Raw genomic sequence first — 18,988 nt, 5'->3', positions numbered from 1 at the left:
CAAGTCATTGCATTTAGGGCCCATTCTAAATCCAGTATGATTTCATCTCAATTATACTTAACCAATTATGCTTGCAAGGATCCCACTTCCAGATAAAGTCACATTCTGAGGTTCTGGGTAGACACGAATTTGCAAAGTGGGGGAGGCACTATTCAACCCACTGCACGTGCATACTGTGCACGAACAGATCCACGTGCAGCTTATCAGTGGTATTAAATGCGGGCCTCTGGGCCCCACTCAGCACTGCCAATGTGGAATCTTCGGGTGGGTTCCTGGATTCTACTTGCCAGGTCCCCAGGTGAAGGTGAGGGCCCTACTGTCCATCTTCCCTGGCCACTCTGTCCTGTCCCCTGGGTTTTACCCAAGTCCCAGAGTTGCAACCGAGGACAGCCACAGTCCTGACGTCAGGAGGGGGCGGGGCCTAACGGGCTGCACCGATCCTTCTTGCGAGCTCCCTTGGGACAGGGAGCAGGGTGTTGGCTGCCACAGGCATCGTGAGAGCCTGAAAAGGGTCCCTTGTTTTACAGCAGGAGGCCAAGGACCATCACTTGGGGAAGCAGAGGAGGTATGTTTCCTTTGTGTGACTGTATTAGGACCCCCATCTACACTGGCTGCTGTGACCCAGCCCTGCCCAACACATCTAATGCAGGGACAGAAAGCAGCCCGTGCTGCTCCAGTGCAGTGCCTGCACTCATCCCCTGCCACTTTTGCATGCATTGCTCTGGAGCTGTGGGCAGGGGCTCTCGGAGGAACAGCCAGTGGACCCTGGGGGGTAACGGGTGTTGAAAAAGAGCTCCCTGGGGCAGGCGAGCTGGGATCAGGTCTGAGCCTTGGGTCACTGCTGACGTCTGTCTCAGCAGAATAGCCTCCCGGAAGGCCCCTTAGGGGCCTTGGGGCTTGGGTCCAGAGAGGGCAGGATACAACACCCCAGGCTCCCTGTGGCCCAAAGGCTGCCTCGGGGATCAATTCTTCCTCCAAGGCCTGGGGCCTCCATGGAGGCGGGTCTCAGGGCGCTAGTGGCTGTTGCGGGAATTTGAGCAGAGCCTGGAAGGAGCTGGAAAGAGCTGAAAGGAAAGGTGCTGGGTGGCTCTCAGGGACGTCGGAGGCAGTTATGCCTCTCCAGCTCCCCAGCCCTGTTCCCCTCTCCTCCCCTCCCTTCAGTGTCCCCACCAAGAAATGTGGTGAGAAATGCACCACAAAAGCACAATTTGAAACCCCTGACCCTAAGCGTTCTGGAGCCAGGACACAGATCCTTTGAGAATCTGATGAAAGCTGTAAGCATCACATTTGAATCCCGTTTCCATTTCAGGGCCCCTGAAAGCCATCCATTGGCCCCAGGATTGCTACCTTTTCCTGAGGTCTTTCCAGATGCTGAAGTTGTATAAAGAGCAGTGCAGCGGCTGAGACCCGTGTCACCATGGCAACTGCCCAGCACACAACTCTCAGGGTTACAAGCCAGGCCGCCAGGACTTCTGGTCCACATTCCGTGTTCGGGGGTCTTCAATCACTCCTATGGGAGGTGGAGAGGGGATCCTCGCACTGCCATAACTAGTTCATGTTAACCTCTGACCAGCAGGTCGATGACTTAAGTTCTTATAAATTTCTGTCACAGGCATCTCCCCACCACAGGTGAGTACTGGATCTCAGACAATTTTCTGCCTTCTGCTCCACGTCCCATCTAAGCTCTGCCACTGCCTGAGTCCAAAATGTGCCCCTGCTGGGGTGGCATGTCGTTAAGTGTCAGAGTCTTTGGGTTGCCAGAAACCCCCAAATGCAACACAAATTCCCTCAAGCAAAATGGGGATTTACTGGTCTGTGTAGTTGGGAAGTACAAGAATGATCTTGCTTCAGCTGTAGCTGGCTTCAGCTGTAGCTGGCTTCAGGGGCTCTCTGACAACATCCTCTTTCCTTCTTGGTTGGATTCTTCCCCACATTGGTGTCATTTTCCTCCTCCATACAGCCCACACCCTGGAAGCTGGACAATCCTGGCAGAGAGTCACTCTCCCCCAATTCCAGAAGTTCCAGGGTGGGCTTTGCCTGGCCAACTGGGACAGATGCCTATTCCTGAACCATTCACTGAAGCCACCTGGGACTTGGAGGGAGGGGACAGTGCCAGCTGAACCACAAGGATGGAGTCTGGGGGAGAGATAGTGCCCCAAAGGCAACACAAGGGAGGCTCACTGCAGTGGCTCACTTTCCTCGGGCATGGGGGGAGGGGTGTCTGGATGCAAGAATCTGCAGCTCTCTGATGGTGACCTCTGGTGGCCAGAGCATCCCCTGCCCCTGTGTAGGGCAGGCTGGAAATGCCGGCGACTTAACCTCCAAGAGCAGCCCTCAACCCAACGAATGAATGTAGGCTGATAAAAGCCCTCAGTCCCGCACCAGCAGGTGGCCAACCAGAGGCCCACCTCCACTACCTTAGAGGCCCAGGGGGCTGAGCCTGGTTGCCCACAGTGGGAGTTGCCCACTTATGCACCGTGTAAGGGCTGCCTTCCCTTCCCTGCCTCACTTTCTGTCCCCCAGCAGGGCTTCCTGGAGTCACCTCCCAAATAAACTACTTGCCCTCACATCTTTGTGTCAGGCTCTGCTGCTGGGGGTACCCAGCCTAAGATGGGAAGTTACTGAAAGATGAGAGACGATGTTGGGAGGCAAAGAGAGCTACCTGCCTGTGACAAATTAAAAAAGAAATCCAGGGGCCACAGGGAAAGCGAGTGTGGGCAGGATTCACATTGTTCAGCGTGTCCCAGTCGCTGAACCAGGGACCCTGAGGCACACCACGGCAGACCCTCCCCAGGTGCTATGTGCTCCCTCTGGCCTGGAGTCCACCTGGCCCACGCACAACACTGTACATGTCCCCCAGCTGCCAGCCAGCTGAATACGAAGAGGTTAGCCTTTACGACAATGATTTCCACAGCCTGTTGCCTCAGGACCTCCGGGTGGAGGGAGATGTTCCCTGCAGGTTCCTGGACCCGACCACCCGAGAGTCATCAGTGGGTCATTCTGGGGGGCGACATTCAGACCCGCAGCCAGGCCTGGGAGCTGTCTTAGGAATACGTCAAAGCAATTCTCCAGTGCCCAAGAATTTGTCTGAGCTCTTGGCACTCCTTCCTACCCTTGAGCACTGGCAGCAAAACATCGTTACAGGCCCAGGGGTTCATTAAAAGAAAGCAAAATACAAAATGAAACTTCCAGGTGGAGGTGAAACACAAGGTCCCTGGAAGAACACGTGAACTTGGTTGTTTACATTTCTGGAGGGAGGCATAAACACCTGTGACATCTGCCAGCATTCTTGGGTAATTATCTAATATGGGGCATATTTTTATGAGATAAAGCTTTTTATAAGTATACTTGGATAAAAAATTAATTGTAAATTTTCAACAACAACAAAAAAGTTTCGGGACATGCTGTGAAAGCCACTCCTCTCCTCCCTCCAACCTGGAAATAACCCAGGACAGGGGCTGAGTGAGAAGGTAGAACTTGTGGGCTACGGGCTGACGGATTCACTGTTTATCAGATGTGCCCCAGGACAGACTGGCCCATGGCACCTACCGTGGGACCCCGTAGGGAATGTTGCAGGCTGACACAGTGGCTCTCCACTTGTCTATCCTGCCTTCAGGGGAGAGAGAAACACTCAGACCCACAGACGCGTCGCTGCAGGAACTCAGAGGCTGGGAACTGGCCTGTGACAGTTTCCTTCTGAAGTGAAACTAGACCTGTGTTAGAGTAGCTCGACGGCAGTGGCTGAGTCAACCTCCTGTATTCATGCTCCTTTTGCAGCTTTTCATCAAGGGACAAAGCTTCAAGAGGCCTCACGTGCTTCTCTCCTGGGATCCCTCTCTCCACCTTGATCCAAAGCCTCAACCAGCTTCTCATTCGCAGGGAGGATGAGACACCACGTGGACCGGAGCTGCGTCCTCAGCTGTGGCCACCCCAGACCAGGCCCACTGGCCCGTTAGCTGACTGCAGATACACGAGCCCAGCTGGAACCACTGATCCTAACCTGGACCCACAGAATCACCCAGCTGACCCTAGAATCACAAGAAATCATTATTTTTCATGAGAAGCCATGACTGGCTGTTGTTTGAAGCCACCAGTTTTGCACTGGTTTGTTGTGGAGTACTAGGTAAGTTTCAGATATAGTTTAAGATCAAGGTGCCGGCAGATTCCATCTTGGTGACAGCCCCCCGGCTGGCTTGTAGATAGCGGCTGCCCTCCCGCCGTGTGCTCACATGGTCTGGTCCTTGTGTGCATGCCTGGAGAGGGTGCTCTCCTATCTCCTCCTCTTCCACCCTCATGACCTCACTTAACTGAATCAAAGGGCCCCCCCATACCCTACTACCATCATATTGGGGGTTAAGACTTCAACACAAAAATCTTAGGAACACAAACGTTCAGTCCATGACATGCATGGATCTATTTGAGGACCTTCTGGAAGCAGCCGCACCTCCCCAATTTCCCCTCCCCGCAGAGCCGCTAAGCATACAGTGTGACATATACTCATGGGGCAGGGTGTCTCCAGGCACTTTCTGAAGACCCTCAAAGCCACAAGTTATAAACTCGACTCACAGGGATGCAGGTCACGGGCAAGAGAGGCCAGCTGCTGGAGACGCGATGAACTGTAAAGGGCAGACCCAGACGGGGACCAGCCATTCTCAGCCCTGCCAAGTCCTTGCCTCGTGAGGGCATCAGCTGGGGCTGCTAGCTCTCCCTCTTTTAAAGAGAAACCAGAAATCTGGAGTTACCTCCCAACTTCTAAGAGTTGGCAACTAATTCCAATTCTATTAAAATACGGTGACGACTAAACCTTTTCAAAGTGTGGTCCAGACACCCACTGCCATCACCTGGGAGCTTGTGAGACCTGCAGGCTCTTGGGCCCCAACCTGGGCCAGAACCCGCATTTTTAACAAGCTCTCCAGGTGATTCAGGTACACCTTAAAGTGAAAACCCCTGGAGTAAACAAAACAGTTCAGGGAGCTGGATGTGCCTTGGGCTGCCTGCTCTCAATTCCTGACTCAGCTGAGGCAGTGCCACCTGTTGAGACCCAGAGGCACATCAAGTCCACGATTCTGAATTCAGATGCCACATGCCACATTCACACTCCTTTAACTGTATCAGTTTATTCAAGTGGTAGAAAAACCCTCTTGGAGGCAGGACAAAATAGCGAGCCTGTAAACATGATTCCAAGGAGCTTCTTGTGACAGGAAAGAGTTCTAATTGGCAAATTCAATGAGGTCCGTAAAAAAAAAAAAAGGGTCCCATGATGGGGCCATCATCTCTTCAATCCACCCTGTCCAAGGGGGCTGGCTGGACCCTGCCACTTGGCCATCGTCGGTCCCATTTGCTATCGGCCCCTCCCCCAGGAGGCCGGGGCAGGCTCTTTGGCAGTGGGGTGGGCCCTAGCGGGACAAGCCTCTTGAGTAGCAGACACAGGCAGGCAGGGAAGAGGGCCGTCTCTCCGGGGAGTGCTGTATTGCTAGCATTGCACATGCCACTGCTGGCGACCAGGTGAGGGGCTGAAGCATGGATGCTGTCAGAAGCCTGGCCGAGGCCACCCAGATGGTCAGTGGCCTTGTAATTTCCCCTGTAGAAGCCAGAGCTCGTAGAAACAAGACTCCAGAACAGGCCATAATGGGCAGCTGGAGGTTTCAGTCCTTGAAGGGGTTACAGGTGTCACCCAGCTGCTCCTTCTCACTGGCTAGGAGCTCCCCATTCATCTCTTGCAGTGGGTGGTACACGTAGGCCCCGTCCAGGTGCCGCCTCCGCTCTGTCCTTGACCCGAGGAACAATGACACGTTTGCTGCTGCGCTGATCAGCAGAAGGAAAACCAGGGCCAAGGTGAGGGCCAGCCAGGTGGTCCTGGGGGCAGGAGAGAAACCCCAAACAGGGATGCTGTCAGGCGACTGGGGCTGGGGGAATGCTGGAGGGGCTTCCCTCCCTCCCCTCACTTCGCTCCTTCACCCAGAACAAGGTCAGGGCCCTCCAGGGACCATGTAGGAACTGTTGAGGAGCAAACAGGCCTGGTGGGCCTGGGGGCACACTCCACACATGTTCAGGGAGCAGCGAGGACAGTTATTCTGTGGGACGAAGGCCGGTGCTACCACATCTCCTGATGTTTCAAGAGAAGCCATGAAAAAAGATTTTTACTGAATGTTACTGAGTTTCAGACGTTGCTGATAAATGTTAATTATGCAGACCAAATTAAATACAGTTTGGAATCTAATCTGCCCCAAGAGGCACCAACTTGCATCCTGTGTTCCCGGGGATGTTGACAACAGAGGCTGGGCTCTCTCCAATGTCCTCAAAGCTGACAGGGCAGGGAGGACCCACACCTCATCCTCCCAGGCAGGGAGTTGGTGCGGACAGGTGGGTCCTTCAATGAGCTTTTTTCCTTCATGTGAGTCTTTGGCTGAAACCCTCAATGCAAAAGCAAACACAAGCAGACTGCCTGGGGGCCAGGCCTACAGCAGCCTCCCACAGCTCCCTTCCCCTTGCTCCAGGTCTGCATGGTCTCACACCTGAGGTGCCTGAGCTTGGGGTTCAGGGCTCCTGGGAGCCACTGTCCCTGCCCCAGTGCATTTCCCACCACACTTCCAGGATTTTCCTCTGGGCCTCACCCCAAACTCATGGGGTCGGGACCTCCAGGAGGGACCTGGGATCTGCATTTGTGATGAGCTCCCAGGTGCTGCCTTGAGGACAAAGCCAAGAAGCTTTGCACTCATACCCACACCTGGTTCCCACCTTGAGTGGTCTGCGCGGGGCTGGGCACCCAGGGTAGGGCTATGGGAGGTGAGAACCATGAGAAAAGAGGTTCTCTAAGTGGGGTTCCCAGACCACAGCGTTGGCATCACCCAGGGTCAAGTCTCAGAAATGCAGGTTCTTGAGCCCAGCTCTTTTAATACACTCTCCTGGAGGCCAAGTTGGAGGCCCTCTGCACTATTAAATAGAGATAAAGCCCCAACATGAGGCCTGAGTTCACGAGGGTGCCCGAGAAAGGACATCAGTTCCTCTGGGCGTCATGTTTCTGCGCCGGCAGCTGAGAAAACAAGCCCATGCCCTGCCCCCTCAACTCCACTGAGGTGGTGGCTGGGGTCCTTCTCAGCATCGCTCTGGATGGCTCAGGTGGCTGCAGGCATCAGCTGGGATTCTCCCTGTGCTTATGTTGGAGAAATGTCACCTGGGTGCCCACGCAGCCCTGCGCAGTCCCTGAGCAGACGCATCTTCAAGGTGAAAGCAGGGGGATTCCTCCCACCCCAGCTTCCACCAAAGCACATACCTGGTGAAGAGGGAGAGTTCTCCTGCCTTCAGGGTGGCCTCGGGTGGCAGGAGACACTGCTTCACTGCAAGATGCCAGGGAGAAGCTGCAGACTGGGAGGGGAGGGGTCTGCCCCCTGTTGCCCCGGGTAGGGTGTCTGGGAGGGGCTGTACCTTGTGAGAGGATGCTGGTCAAGGTGGGTGCCCTGGCGAGGCTGCAGTTGCCAGTCTGGGGGTCGCAGGGACACTGGTGCTCACACTTGCAAGGGCTCTGGCAGCCTGGCCCGTACCAGCCGAGGGGACATTCTGCAAGGAGGGGCCAGAAAGACAGAGATGGAGGCCTTGGTGGCAGGGCCTCTCTCGGCACAGCCAGGATGGGACACAAGTGTGTAGAGCTGGCCTGAGCAGAAGCACTTCCTGGGTGGGGGTCCCGCCAGCTTACCCTGCACACAGGTGTCTCCAGTGAAGCCAGGGGGACAGGTGCAGGTCCCCTGAACTGGGTCACAGGTGGCTCCATTATGACACTGGCACTTCTTGGCACATTCCTCCCCAAAGGAGCCATTGGTGCAAGCTGGGATGGGGGAAGGGGATTCTCTGCAAAATCTGGTCCTGTCCCTGCACCCCAGGCTGGGGTCGACAGGATTGCAAATGCATCTCCATCACCAAAAGCGGCCCTGTAGGTTCACATTCTCACAACAGATAGTTCTGTTGAACTTACAACGTGATAGGCTCGAGGCCACACCCCTATGGGGCTTCCAATCTAGAAGGGCAGGCAGCCAGGGAGCCAGAAAGCACAGCATCAGAGGACAAGTGAGGATGAGCACTGGAGGGATGTGACTGAGTGTGGCGAAGGCAGGCACTTAATGGGGCAGAGGGACCTCTGAGGACGGGACTCTGAGGCTGAGGCTTGGAAGGGAGGAACAGAGCAGGGAGGGGCTGGGGCACCAGGGGTCGGGCAGGTCATACAAAGGAGTTAGGATTTTTCACTCAGTGTGAAAGAAAGCCACTGAAGGATTTAAGCTGTAAAACGTCTCCCTGAAGAATCTTCTAATTCCCAGAACCTGCGAATGTGAGCTTCTTTGGAAAGAGGGTCTTTGCAGATGCAATTAAGTTAAGGGTCTCGAGAGAAAAACACCCTGCATTTAAGGTGGAACCAAAATCCAGTGGCCTGGGGCCCTTGTAAGAGAACAGAGGAAGACTGGACACCAACAAGGGAGGTGTGCCTGTAAAGTCGGAGGCAGAGATTGGGGTGATGCAGTTACAACCCAAGGACTGTGGGAACCACCAGGAGCTGGAAGAGGCAGGGTGTTTCAGAGGGACTCCCTGCTGACACCTTGATTATGGAGTTCTGGCCTCCAGAACTGTGAGAGAATAAATTTGTTTTAAGCCCCTGAGTTTCTGGACTCTGTTGCCACAGCCCCAGGACACTAATACAGTGATATACACATGAGGCAAAAGCAAGAGACGAGAGGCAAGGGACCTGCAGACCAGGACGTGGGGATAAAGGCAGCTGAGGCTCACAGCTGCCAGGCTCACCCTCTTCCATGTGCCCAGGGGGCCAGGAAGGAGGCTGGCCTGGTGGCTTTTACCTTCACTGCAGTTGGACCCTGTCCATCCAGCTTCACAGTGGCAGCCAGCTGCCAAGACAAGACCGAGAAGGCCAGGTGAGGGCCCAGGCAGAGCTGGGGCAGTGAGAGTGGGGAGCCCAGGCTGGAGCTGCCTCCCGCAGAGCCCCACTCACTCTCTGTGCAGAGCCCGTGCTGGCTGCAGTTGGCAGGGCCGCAGTCCAGCTCGTTGCAGGCGGCACCCTGCCAGAAGTGCCCTGAGCACTGGCAGCGCCCCTCCACGCAGGTCCCGTGGCCGTTGCAGTCAGGTGGCTGGCAGCGGGGCTCGTGCAGACACACCACAGTGGACACGCGGCGGGGACAGCGCCACATGTTGTCCTGGCTGCAGGAGAACAGGCGTGTGAAGAGAGGTTGAGGTGCTGGCCACCCTCAGCCAACCCCTCAAACCACCCACTGCAGCCCATGGGGGCTGCTCTCCTTGCCTCTCTTCATTGCCTCTTCTCCAGCCTTTTATAGGTTCTTCCCAGCCTCTACAATCCCTTCCACCCCAGGGCCTTTGCACAAGTTGCTCTTGGTCCAGAAGGCTCTCCCGTTCCTCCCTAGCCACTTCCTCATCCTCCAGATCTCAGCCCATGTTTCACTATTCTCAGGTCTTTCCTGACCGATCAGTTGGCCCCTTCTGTTGGCCTGAGCAATGCAGCTACACTATGTATACTTCCTGTAAGCAGAGAGAGGCAGGGATCTAGGCTCCTCCTGCTCTCTGCTGAAACCCCAGGGCCTGGCACACAGTAGGTACTCAGTACTTGCTGAATGAGACAGCTGGGGATAGGCCTGGATTGAACCTCAACAAGGGGGCTCTAGTAAGCTTACCAGTGATCGGATGGGTAACTGGCCAAGGTCCCATTGAGCACGAAGGTGGCAGAGCCCCCTCCATCCAGGTTGATGGCATTGACCACATCCTGTTTCAGCAGGAACTCCGCCATCTCCCACAGGTTAATGCTGTGGCACAAGAGCAGGGCTGCTGACCGCCGTTTCTGGGTTAACTCATCTTATCTTGCACAGTGGACAGCATCACATACCCACTGTGACAAGCAGATTTCTAAATGGCCCCCCTAAAGGTGTCCTGTCCCAATCACTGGAAGCTGTTACTATAACAAGAGATCACTCTCGTGACTGTATTAGGATACTTGGCATAGCTGTCTGCAAATGGGGACACTATCCTGGATTACCTGGGTGGACCCGACAAAATCACGAGACCTTAAAAGCAGAAAACATCTCTGGCTGGAGACAGAAGAGGAAGTGAAAGAGATCGGAATTACAAGGGGATTAGATAGATAGGACACATCTTTGCAGCTTGAGGGTTGGGAGAGCTTGTATTTGAGGAATGCAGATGACCTCAGGAGCAGAAAGGCCCCCTGGTGGACAGTCAGCAAGGACACAAAGACCTCAGTCCTACAACTGTGAGGAATTGCATTCTGCCAACAACCTGAATGAGCTGGGAAGAGGATTCTTTTCCAGGAGCTCCAGAGAAGCATCCTACCTGGCCAACAGCTGGATTTTGTCTGTGAGACACTTTGAACAGAGAACCCAGTTGAGCCTTCCAGACTCCTGACCTAGAGAGCTATGATCTCACAAATCAGTGCTGACTCTGCTAATTTGTTACACAGCCATGGTGAAGTAGCTCACTCACTTTACAGAGGGGGAAACAGCAGCTCAGAGAGGTTGAGTAACTTGTCTACGGCTACAGAGCTAGCAGATGGCTGAACTGGGATTGGAACCAAGGTCATTTCCCTGCTAACTTTGTGATAATTTCCTTTCATTCCAACCGGAGTTCAGGAGAGATGAGGCCTAAGGTGGGGAGACTGATAGTAAGTGTGTGGAAGACAATGAACTCTTGGAAGTGGGACAGACCTAGGGACTCTACCAGTGGGAAGACAGGGGACAGATGGGTATGAATGTCCCTGGGGAATAGCTGGGGGTCAGAAGGGCAGCTCTTGGTGGGCTGAAGTTCCTCAGAGCAGAACTCAGCCCAGGCCAGAGGCCCTGGCTCGTGGCACTCACCCCCGCTGCTCTGTCTGCCCATCCACGTGGAAGAGCACCAGTCGCCCCTTCCGGTCGTGGCCCACAGCCGTCCTGGCCGATATCACATTCACAAATTTGCTGAAGGAACCTGAAGGAGAGGCAGCCTGGCTTATCACCTGGTTCTTTGGGAGGCCTTCTACTACCTGCTACTTCCTGCCAGTCCAGCACCACTCTACCCCCAGGTCTATGCCATCCAGCATCTCACTGCCTGCCTGCCTCCTGCCCAGTCTCAGCCAGTCCCCAGGAGGAGCCAAAGGGCTCTTCTTAAATGTAAATCAAGTGAGGTCCACCTCCAGGTGAAAACGCTCCAATGCTTCCATTGTTAGAACAAAATCCAAATGCCTTACCAACGCCTGGCATGACCACCCTGGACTTCTACCTCATCTCCTGGGGGTCCCTCCTCTCAACACCCTGCAGCCACTTTCTGTTCCTTCTGGCTGGACAGTGCTTCTTCCTAGTTCTTTCCATGGCATGCGCCTTCTGATCTAAGTCACCTCCTCCATGAGGCTTTCCTTGACTGCACAGTTTAAAATAGCCTGTTTCCACATCAGGGCCATGGTACCCCTTTCCCGCCCCAGTATTTCACATCCCAGTGGTTCCCAAACTCGAGTGTCTATCAGAATCATCCAGAGGGCTCCTCAGAACACACATTCTTGGGCCTCACCCCCAGGGATTCTGATTCCGCAGCTCTGAGGCACAGGGGTAGGGGCTGAAGTTCTGCATTTACAACAAGCTCCTGGGTGATGCTAATACTGCTGGTCCTCAAATATTTTAGCAGCACTTCTCTATTCCCTTGTCCATATCTCCTTTCCTCCAACTTTATTTTTCTTAACACTTACCACTTCTCTTCATCATGTTATATATTTTCTTTCTTACACACTCCACAAGAGCAGAGACCTTATCTGTCTTAATATCCACAGATCCCCAGTGCCTAGAATAGTGCTTGTTGAAAGACTTCCCCCACCACCCTATCAGTCCTAGTTCTCAAGAGGGCTGTTGCCAACACCCCCACCCACCACCCACATCTCATCATACTCGATGCCACCCCCTCACCTGTTTCCTGTGTCTCATTGCACTCAGCTGCCTGACTCTCGTTGATGTAGATGCTTCCATTACGAATCAGCCACACAACCCCACTCAGCAGCTGCACAAAAGGATTTTCAGTGTCCAGCACTTCCTCTTCAGACAGGTACCTAGACAGAGGGAAAGCAAGAGACTCAGTCAACAGCAGTGGCAGCTGCGGGTATTGGGACTCCAAACTCACTGCCTGGCTGCTTGATTCCTCCTCATGCCCAGGAACCTCCCTGGTCCTGGAAGCAGCCTTTGCAAACAGTCTACACATCCCAATCTACACTTCATTTAACAGATCTCAAGTCCATCTATGGCCCTCGACCTCTCAGGCCATCACCCCTGATCCCTACACAGCCTCTTAACAGGCCTCCTTGCTTATACTATGGCCCCTCCAGCCTAGAGGTCAGCAGGGTCAGCGCAAGCTTTTAAATAACCAAAGTCAGTTGTGTCACCCTGATACTTTGTTCCTTCCTTCAGGCTCTCACAAACACCAAGCCCCTCAGTACCTCTGAGCCTTAGTGCTTGCTGTTCCTTCTGACTGCAAAATTCTTCCTTCAGTTCTGACCCTGGCTGACTTGTGATTAATCTGCAGGTCTCCACTTAAAAGTCACCTTCTCAGACAAACCTTTCCTGATTACCTTCCCTAAACTCAACACTCTATTTACAATCAGTTCAACCTGTCCATTGCTTCACTGCACATACGCAATCTGAACTAACTTAGTTATCTCCCTAGCTTTTGTTTATTTTCCTAGAAATGGGGGAGGTCCGTGAAGGCAAAGACTGTGCACTTGTTCACAGCTATTTCCCTGGTGCGTAGCTCTCTGCCAGATACAATACCCGATACAAAGCAAGTGCTGCACAATACAGGAAGATGAATGAACTCTGCAAGGAGGGTGTTACTGTCCCCATTCTGCAGCTGAGGAAACGGAGGCTTAGCTTGGTCAGGGAACTTGAACACGGCGGCACGGTTACACCCGAATTCTCAGGCCCTCTGCCCTCGGCAGTCATGGGGGCTCCCTGCCTTCTCACCCGGTAACCAGGGTCCCGTCGCGGCGGATCCCGAACTGCGCGTTCTGCAGCCCCCCGGCGCTGCTCACCCGCCGCCCGTCGCTCACAACGTTCCCCAGGCACTCGCCCGTGTCCATGCGGAAGAAGCCGCCGTTCTGAGCGACGCTGCAGCCGGCAGCCCGCGCCGTCTCCTCCACCGTGGTGCGGCGCCTCGACGCGCAGCCGCCGGACCCGCCGGGCTCCAGCACCGAGAAGGTGCGCAGGGGTTCGGCGGCCCGCGTCAGGTGGCCGGCCACCGCGCGGTGCTCGAAGTGCGAGACGAAGGTGCGCACGGTGGGGCCGCGGGCGCCAGGGGTCACGGGGGACAGCGGCCAGCTCTCGTGCTCGCGGCTGCCAGCGCGCACCCTCGTGCAGTCCCGGACGGAGCGCGGCCGCGCGCGCGAGTACGGCAGCAGCAAGTCGTCGTCGCGGGAGGACCTGCGGGGATGGGGCAGACGTAAGCCTGGAGGACTGTGTCCCAGGCGGAGGAACCCTGAACCAGGCTCGCCCCACCTCCCCCGGGGGGGCTGTACTCACCCGGAGCCGAGGGCGCCGAACGCCTCGCCGAGGAAGCTGCGCAGTACAATGAGGAAGAGAAGCCAGCGACCTATGGAGGCCGCCATGTTGGACGCAGGCCTCTAGTCACGTGAGCACACCCCACGTGACCCAGGACCTCTGGTGGCAGCTTTTAGCCCTGGGTCGCTTACGTTTCTTCCGATATCGCGAGATCTCGTCCTGTAATTTACCGTGTGTTTTTAGAGGGGGTGGGGCGATGGGGTGGCGGGAACTTTTTATGTTACTGTAATTTCAAGTCTACGGAAAGTTGAAAAGGCAGATACATAAGGATATGTAGACATAAGGATAGGCAAGAAGAGACAGTTGTGTGATGGGGGCCAAGCCTTGCAGGCAGAGGGCACTGCAGAGCCTGGAGATGGGACACAAGTCCAGAAGAGGAGGTTCGCGCAGCAGGTAGAGGGCAGAGGTGGGGAGGGTGGAGGTGGGAGCGCCAGGCCAATGCTAGATCCTACAGGGCTCCCGGGAAATGAGTTTCGATTTCACCCCAAGTGAAACAGGAAGCCGCTGGAAGTTTTTGTTTTATCTTGAAACAGTTCTATTAAAGTATAATAAGTTACGCCATACAGCATGAAACTTACCTGTTTTAAGGGTACACTTACTGATCTTTAGTAAATGTACAGAGATATCGCAGCATCGCCTTAATCCACTTTAGGGCATTTACATCACCTCGGAAAGTCCTATCTTGTGATTCCATCTGTATTACAGGTCCGGAAAAGGCAAATCTGGAGAGACAGAAAGCAGATTAGTGGTTGCTTGGGGCTGGGGGTGGAAACAGGGAGTGACTGGAAACAACCCCAGAGGGTTTTAAAATAAAGCTGACAGGATGGGGGTTGGGTATAGTGGCCTCTCCTGTGAGCCCTCTGTCATTAGCCTCTGAAGATTTATACAGTTTATAGGTGCTTTTCAGCGCTGGGCCCATACACCTCCGGAAGATGCCTCTTCTGTTGCTGTTAGCTTTTTCATCCATTTTAGCAAGCCCTCTGGTTGAGAGCGCTTAGCTCCTACAGGGCATGAAATATGGCAAATATCTGTTTCCTCCACTAAGAACACAAACAACGTTTATGCACTGACATACGTTTATCAGTAAGGGAAAGAAGACCATGTTTAAGCAGTGCGCTGTCTTTCTCTACCTTATGCTCCATCTGCTTGATTATGTTTGTTTCCTAATGCCTGTTTCCTTGCCTTGACTGTTGTTTCTGTGAGAGCAGAGATCACCTCAGTTTTTCACTGCTTTTCCCAGGCACTTTGCACAGTGCCTGGTGCACAGGAGGTGCCTCACAGATATTTCTTGAAAAAATAGATGGGGACAGGGTTTCCGTTTATGTTTTCAGCTGTACTTCTCATGCCCAGAACATAGCTTGGCACGCAGTAAGTTTTTAAACACTATTTATTGAATGAATGGAGTATTTGTCTGGGAATGACATGGTTTACTAGTAAATAATAGGGTGACTGATAACACCTAAGAAGTGGTATGGATGCTGGGCTTTCTAAGAATACTCACAGCAACGCTCCACCCCTACCCCAGCTCATCTAAGCCTCAGGCAGTAACCTGCACCATTTCATCAAATCCCTTCGTGAATCCTAGAAGGTGGGTATTATTGTTATTCATTATACAGAAGAGGAAGAGGAGGCACAGAGAGGGCAAGCTACTGGCCCAAGCTCGCACAGCTGTAAGCAGAGGAGGCATCTGGTTCTGAAGCATGAGCCAGTAGGCCCTTTGCTCTCCTGCCCAGGAGGAACTTTTTTGGCTGGAGGAGGGGGGAATGCATGTTTATTTTGGAGTCTGGGAAGTGAAACTTGCTCTTATAAAATAGTTTTAGGAATTATAAACTAAGATCAATTTCTTCTGTTTGCACTGTGTTCTGTATCTATTATGTATAGCGCTAAGGGGGTATTTACAATATCCTAGAACCTGACATTGAGGCTTCCAGGGGCAGGAGGTTCTCTTGTACGCTCCCATGTCTGGGGCGTGATGTTAGGGGCCCTCATCGTCCATGGACTTAGGGGACTGCCGGCTACCAGAACAGACTCAACAATGCTCGAAGCCCAAGGTCTCGTCCACCAGCTAAGACTTGGACACAACATCCTAAAGAGCCTGGTTTTTCTTTTCTTTTTTCGTATTTACTTCTACAAACATTTATTCAACATTTTTCTGTTCCAGGTAGTGCAGTAGGGGCTGGGCACACGAAGAGCACATGATACCACCCACACCCTAAAGTAGTTTACCATCTGATGATAGAATCCGCAAGTACCCGATTGCCAGAATAAGATGCCCAAAGAGCCAGGTGAAAAAGAGGGAGGTAGGTGGGAGGATGGGAGGAGACTTCATAGGACCAGTGACATTCTAGCTGAATCCTAAAGGACAAATAAAATCTTAACTGAATTAGAGGCCCAGTCGCTGAGGAACAGCAGACAGGACAGGGAGATGCTTGAGCTAATCTGGCCTTTGCCAACTGTCTCTTCCCTTCCCTGCGCTCTTCTCTTAGATCTGGTTTCAGGAAACCGTCCTGCAGAAGTCATTTCCACAAACTGATCCTGCTAAGATGACTCAGCAGAGGAAGTCTTAACTCCTAGGCTGTCCTGTATATATTTACATCTTAAAAGGAAAAACTTTAAAGACAATTGATTTACATAACGGAATTAACTTTTTAAATTGAAGTATAGTTGATTTACAGTGTTGTGTTAGTTTCAGGTGTACAGCAAATTGATTTAGTTATATATATACAAATATATTCTTTTTCAAATTCTTTTCCATTAGAGGTTATTACAAGATATTGAATATAGTTCTCTGTGCTCTGCAGTATGTCCTTGTTGTTTATCTATTTTGTATACAGTGGTGTGTATCTGTTAATCTCAAATTCCTGATTTATTTCTCCTCCACTTCCCCTTTGGTAAACATAAGATTGTTTCCTATATCTCTGAGTCTGTTTCTGTTTTATAAATAAGTTCATTTGTATCATTTTTTTAGATTCCACATATAAATGATAGCATATGATATTTATCTTTGTCTGACTTATTTCACTTAGTATGATAATCTCTAGGCCATCCATGTTGCTGCAGATGGAGTTATCTCATTCTTTTTTATGGCTGAGTAGTATCCAGTGTGTGTGTGTGTGTGTGTGTGTGTGTGTGTGTGTTGTGTGTCCGTGTCCCACATCTTCTTTTATCCAGTCATCTGTAGATGGGCACTTAGGTTGCTTCCATGCTTACAAGTCTTAGCTATTGTAAATAGTGCTTCTGTGAGCATTGGGGTGCATGTATCTTTTCTAACTAGGGTTTTCATCTTTTGTCTTCATATATGCCCAGGAGTGGGATATGGAAAGAATTACTCTTTTACTATGAAAATTTATACCTTGAGCAAATGCCCTATAGGAACATACTTTTGACCTAAAGTCACAGTGGGTGAATGCGTGCAGTGAGGAGGTCTCTGGGGGTGTTTGTAGGGCATGGCAGGGAGGCTGTAGATGAAGGCCGAGGAGGATTGATGCCAAGGATGCTGTGGCTTCAAACCCTTCCCCTCATCCCCCCAACTTACCTCTAAGTCCCAAACCTCCGTCACTCCCCGTCTTCCTCTCCCCACCGGCCAGTCTGCCTGACCCTGTTTTTCCTCTTCGCTGTGTAAGCAGATTGCTTGCAGCTGCTCCGCACCAATGAGGGGAAACAATGGCTCTCATCTGTGGGATGTGTCCTGTGCTGACCAAGCTTCCCGTAACCTCCATGGGGTTTGTTTCAAACTCCATGGGAAAGTTTCTCTCTGGCCTTAATTCTAGAGGTGCACACACAGAGGGTGCTGTGATATTGGGCCCTCACAGGCAGCCCGTTGAGTGTGCTGACTGCCGCAGTGTCCTAGAGGGGCTTCATTCCCTGGAGCGGAGGGTGGCGGGCTGCCTCTCACCACTCACGTCTACCAAGGGCAGAGTTTCTCAATGTGTGGCCCGTGGTCACCTACATCGAATCACCTGGGGGAGTCTTGTTGAACATGCAGATTCCCAGGTCCTGCCCTCAGAGATTCCCATGCAGCCCCCTGGGCTGGGAATCCATGATCTGTCTTCGGTGAGGAGACGCTGAGGTCTGGGGGCAGGACCAGGGTGGAGAGAGGTGAAAAGACTCACCCACTGTTTTTACCTCTTTCAGTGCCTGGGGGCAACAGAAATCCAAAGAAGCGATGATTCAAGTGAAGTTCACCTTGCAAGTTTTTCTTCCCCTTTTCGTTAGGATTCCCTTTCCTGGAAAGTGACTCATAAACTCAGGCTGCTCTTAAACTCATTCCACTCTGGTTTGGTAACACAAGCTTTCTAAAAATGAATCAGTGTCAGGCAGGCTCCACCAACTAACCTGTCCCAAATTCAGGAAGGACGGGGGTGGGGCACAGCTCCCTCCAGCCAGTTGTGTCCCTGTCTTGGTCAACTTCTGTTTGAGAGACAGTGTGGAAGAACTCCCTGAAGCATACGGAGTGCCGAGTGGGTATCCAATTTCTGGCTCCTGGTTCCCCAAGAAAACAACCTCAAAAGCAAGTCACACTTGCCAAGAAAATCCAGGCCTGACAATTTAAGAGCACTTGCAGGAAGGCATCTGGGGCAGAAGCAAAGAGGAACAGATACAGGGGACCAACTCTTGAAGGACAGGTTTAGAAGAACCACTCCCCCCACCAGGTTATTCAGTTGGACACAGAAGGAACAAAGGGTATTTTAGTTCAGATTCTCAAATATGTCTAAACTGTCATATAAGGTTGACCATAAGCTTTTTCCACTTTGAGACAATGCAAGACAATGGACTTAAAGAGTCTCCCAGTCCAAAGACTGGGTTTTTCGCTGTGCTTTTTTTTTTTTTTGACTCCCACCTGCATGTAGCCTGAAATCAGCACCACAGACACACGTGGACCCTTAATAAGGTTCCAGGTCTTTTCCCAAACACAAGATTAATGTCAGAGCTCCTGCTGACATGGTTAGAGACACACACTGAGGCAGAAGGGGAGGGAAGAGCGAAAGCTGGGAATGAGAGAAACATTGATGAGTCAGCTGCCCCTTCCCGCTGCTTCAGGACAAGCCCCCATTGGGTGTGACATCATCACTGTGCCATAGTAACACTGACCTAGCACCTCCTACCTTACAGGTCCTGTTCTCAGTACTCTACAGACATAATTCTCACAGCTGTGGAGGTAATATTGAAGCAGGTGCTATAATGATCCCAATTGTGATGATGGGGAAACTGAGTCACAGAGATGCTAGATGACTTTGCCCAAGAACACAGAGCTAATTAGGGGACAGCTGGTATTTGGACCCAGGTGGCTTGGGCACAGAACCACCCTGTTGACCGTAATGCTACGTGGCCTTTTGTAACATGACATGATGCACCTGAGGATAAAGCAGAGCTCTGATTTTCCGTGCTGCCTTTTG

General features: G+C 52.5%; 1 protein-coding gene across 4 annotated transcripts; it reads right to left on the bottom strand.

The window, feature by feature from the left end:
* Positions 1 to 5,098: 5,098 nt before the first annotated feature.
* NAGPA (N-acetylglucosamine-1-phosphodiester alpha-N-acetylglucosaminidase) lies at positions 5,099 to 13,742 on the bottom strand. Of its 4 annotated transcripts, none has more exons than XM_031433180.2 (11): positions 13,554 to 13,739; positions 12,999 to 13,454; positions 11,952 to 12,091; positions 10,878 to 10,986; positions 9,687 to 9,815; positions 8,993 to 9,198; positions 8,841 to 8,888; positions 7,694 to 7,822; positions 7,426 to 7,557; positions 7,274 to 7,337; positions 5,099 to 5,856 (listed from the first exon to the last, which is right to left on the bottom strand). In XM_031433180.2, the coding sequence occupies exons 1-11, from the start codon at positions 13,637 to 13,639 to the stop codon at positions 5,646 to 5,648; spliced, it is 1,710 nt and encodes a 569-aa protein (XP_031289040.1). In that variant the 5' UTR covers positions 13,640 to 13,739; the 3' UTR covers positions 5,099 to 5,645. The 4 variants fall into 4 exon arrangements, 3 of the variants coding, with proteins under 3 accessions (XP_031289040.1, XP_031289042.1, XP_031289043.1); XR_004130757.2 differs by having other exon boundaries at positions 5,782 to 5,856; positions 8,788 to 8,888; positions 13,554 to 13,742; XM_031433182.2 differs by lacking the exon at positions 7,694 to 7,822 and having other exon boundaries at positions 13,554 to 13,735.
* Positions 13,743 to 18,988: the final 5,246 nt, after the last annotated feature.

Source organism: Camelus dromedarius, chromosome 24, assembly GCF_036321535.1.
Source record: "Camelus dromedarius isolate mCamDro1 chromosome 24, mCamDro1.pat, whole genome shotgun sequence".
Taxonomy (NCBI): domain Eukaryota; kingdom Metazoa; phylum Chordata; class Mammalia; order Artiodactyla; family Camelidae; genus Camelus; species Camelus dromedarius.
This window is presented reverse-complemented; position numbering and strand designations above follow the sequence as displayed.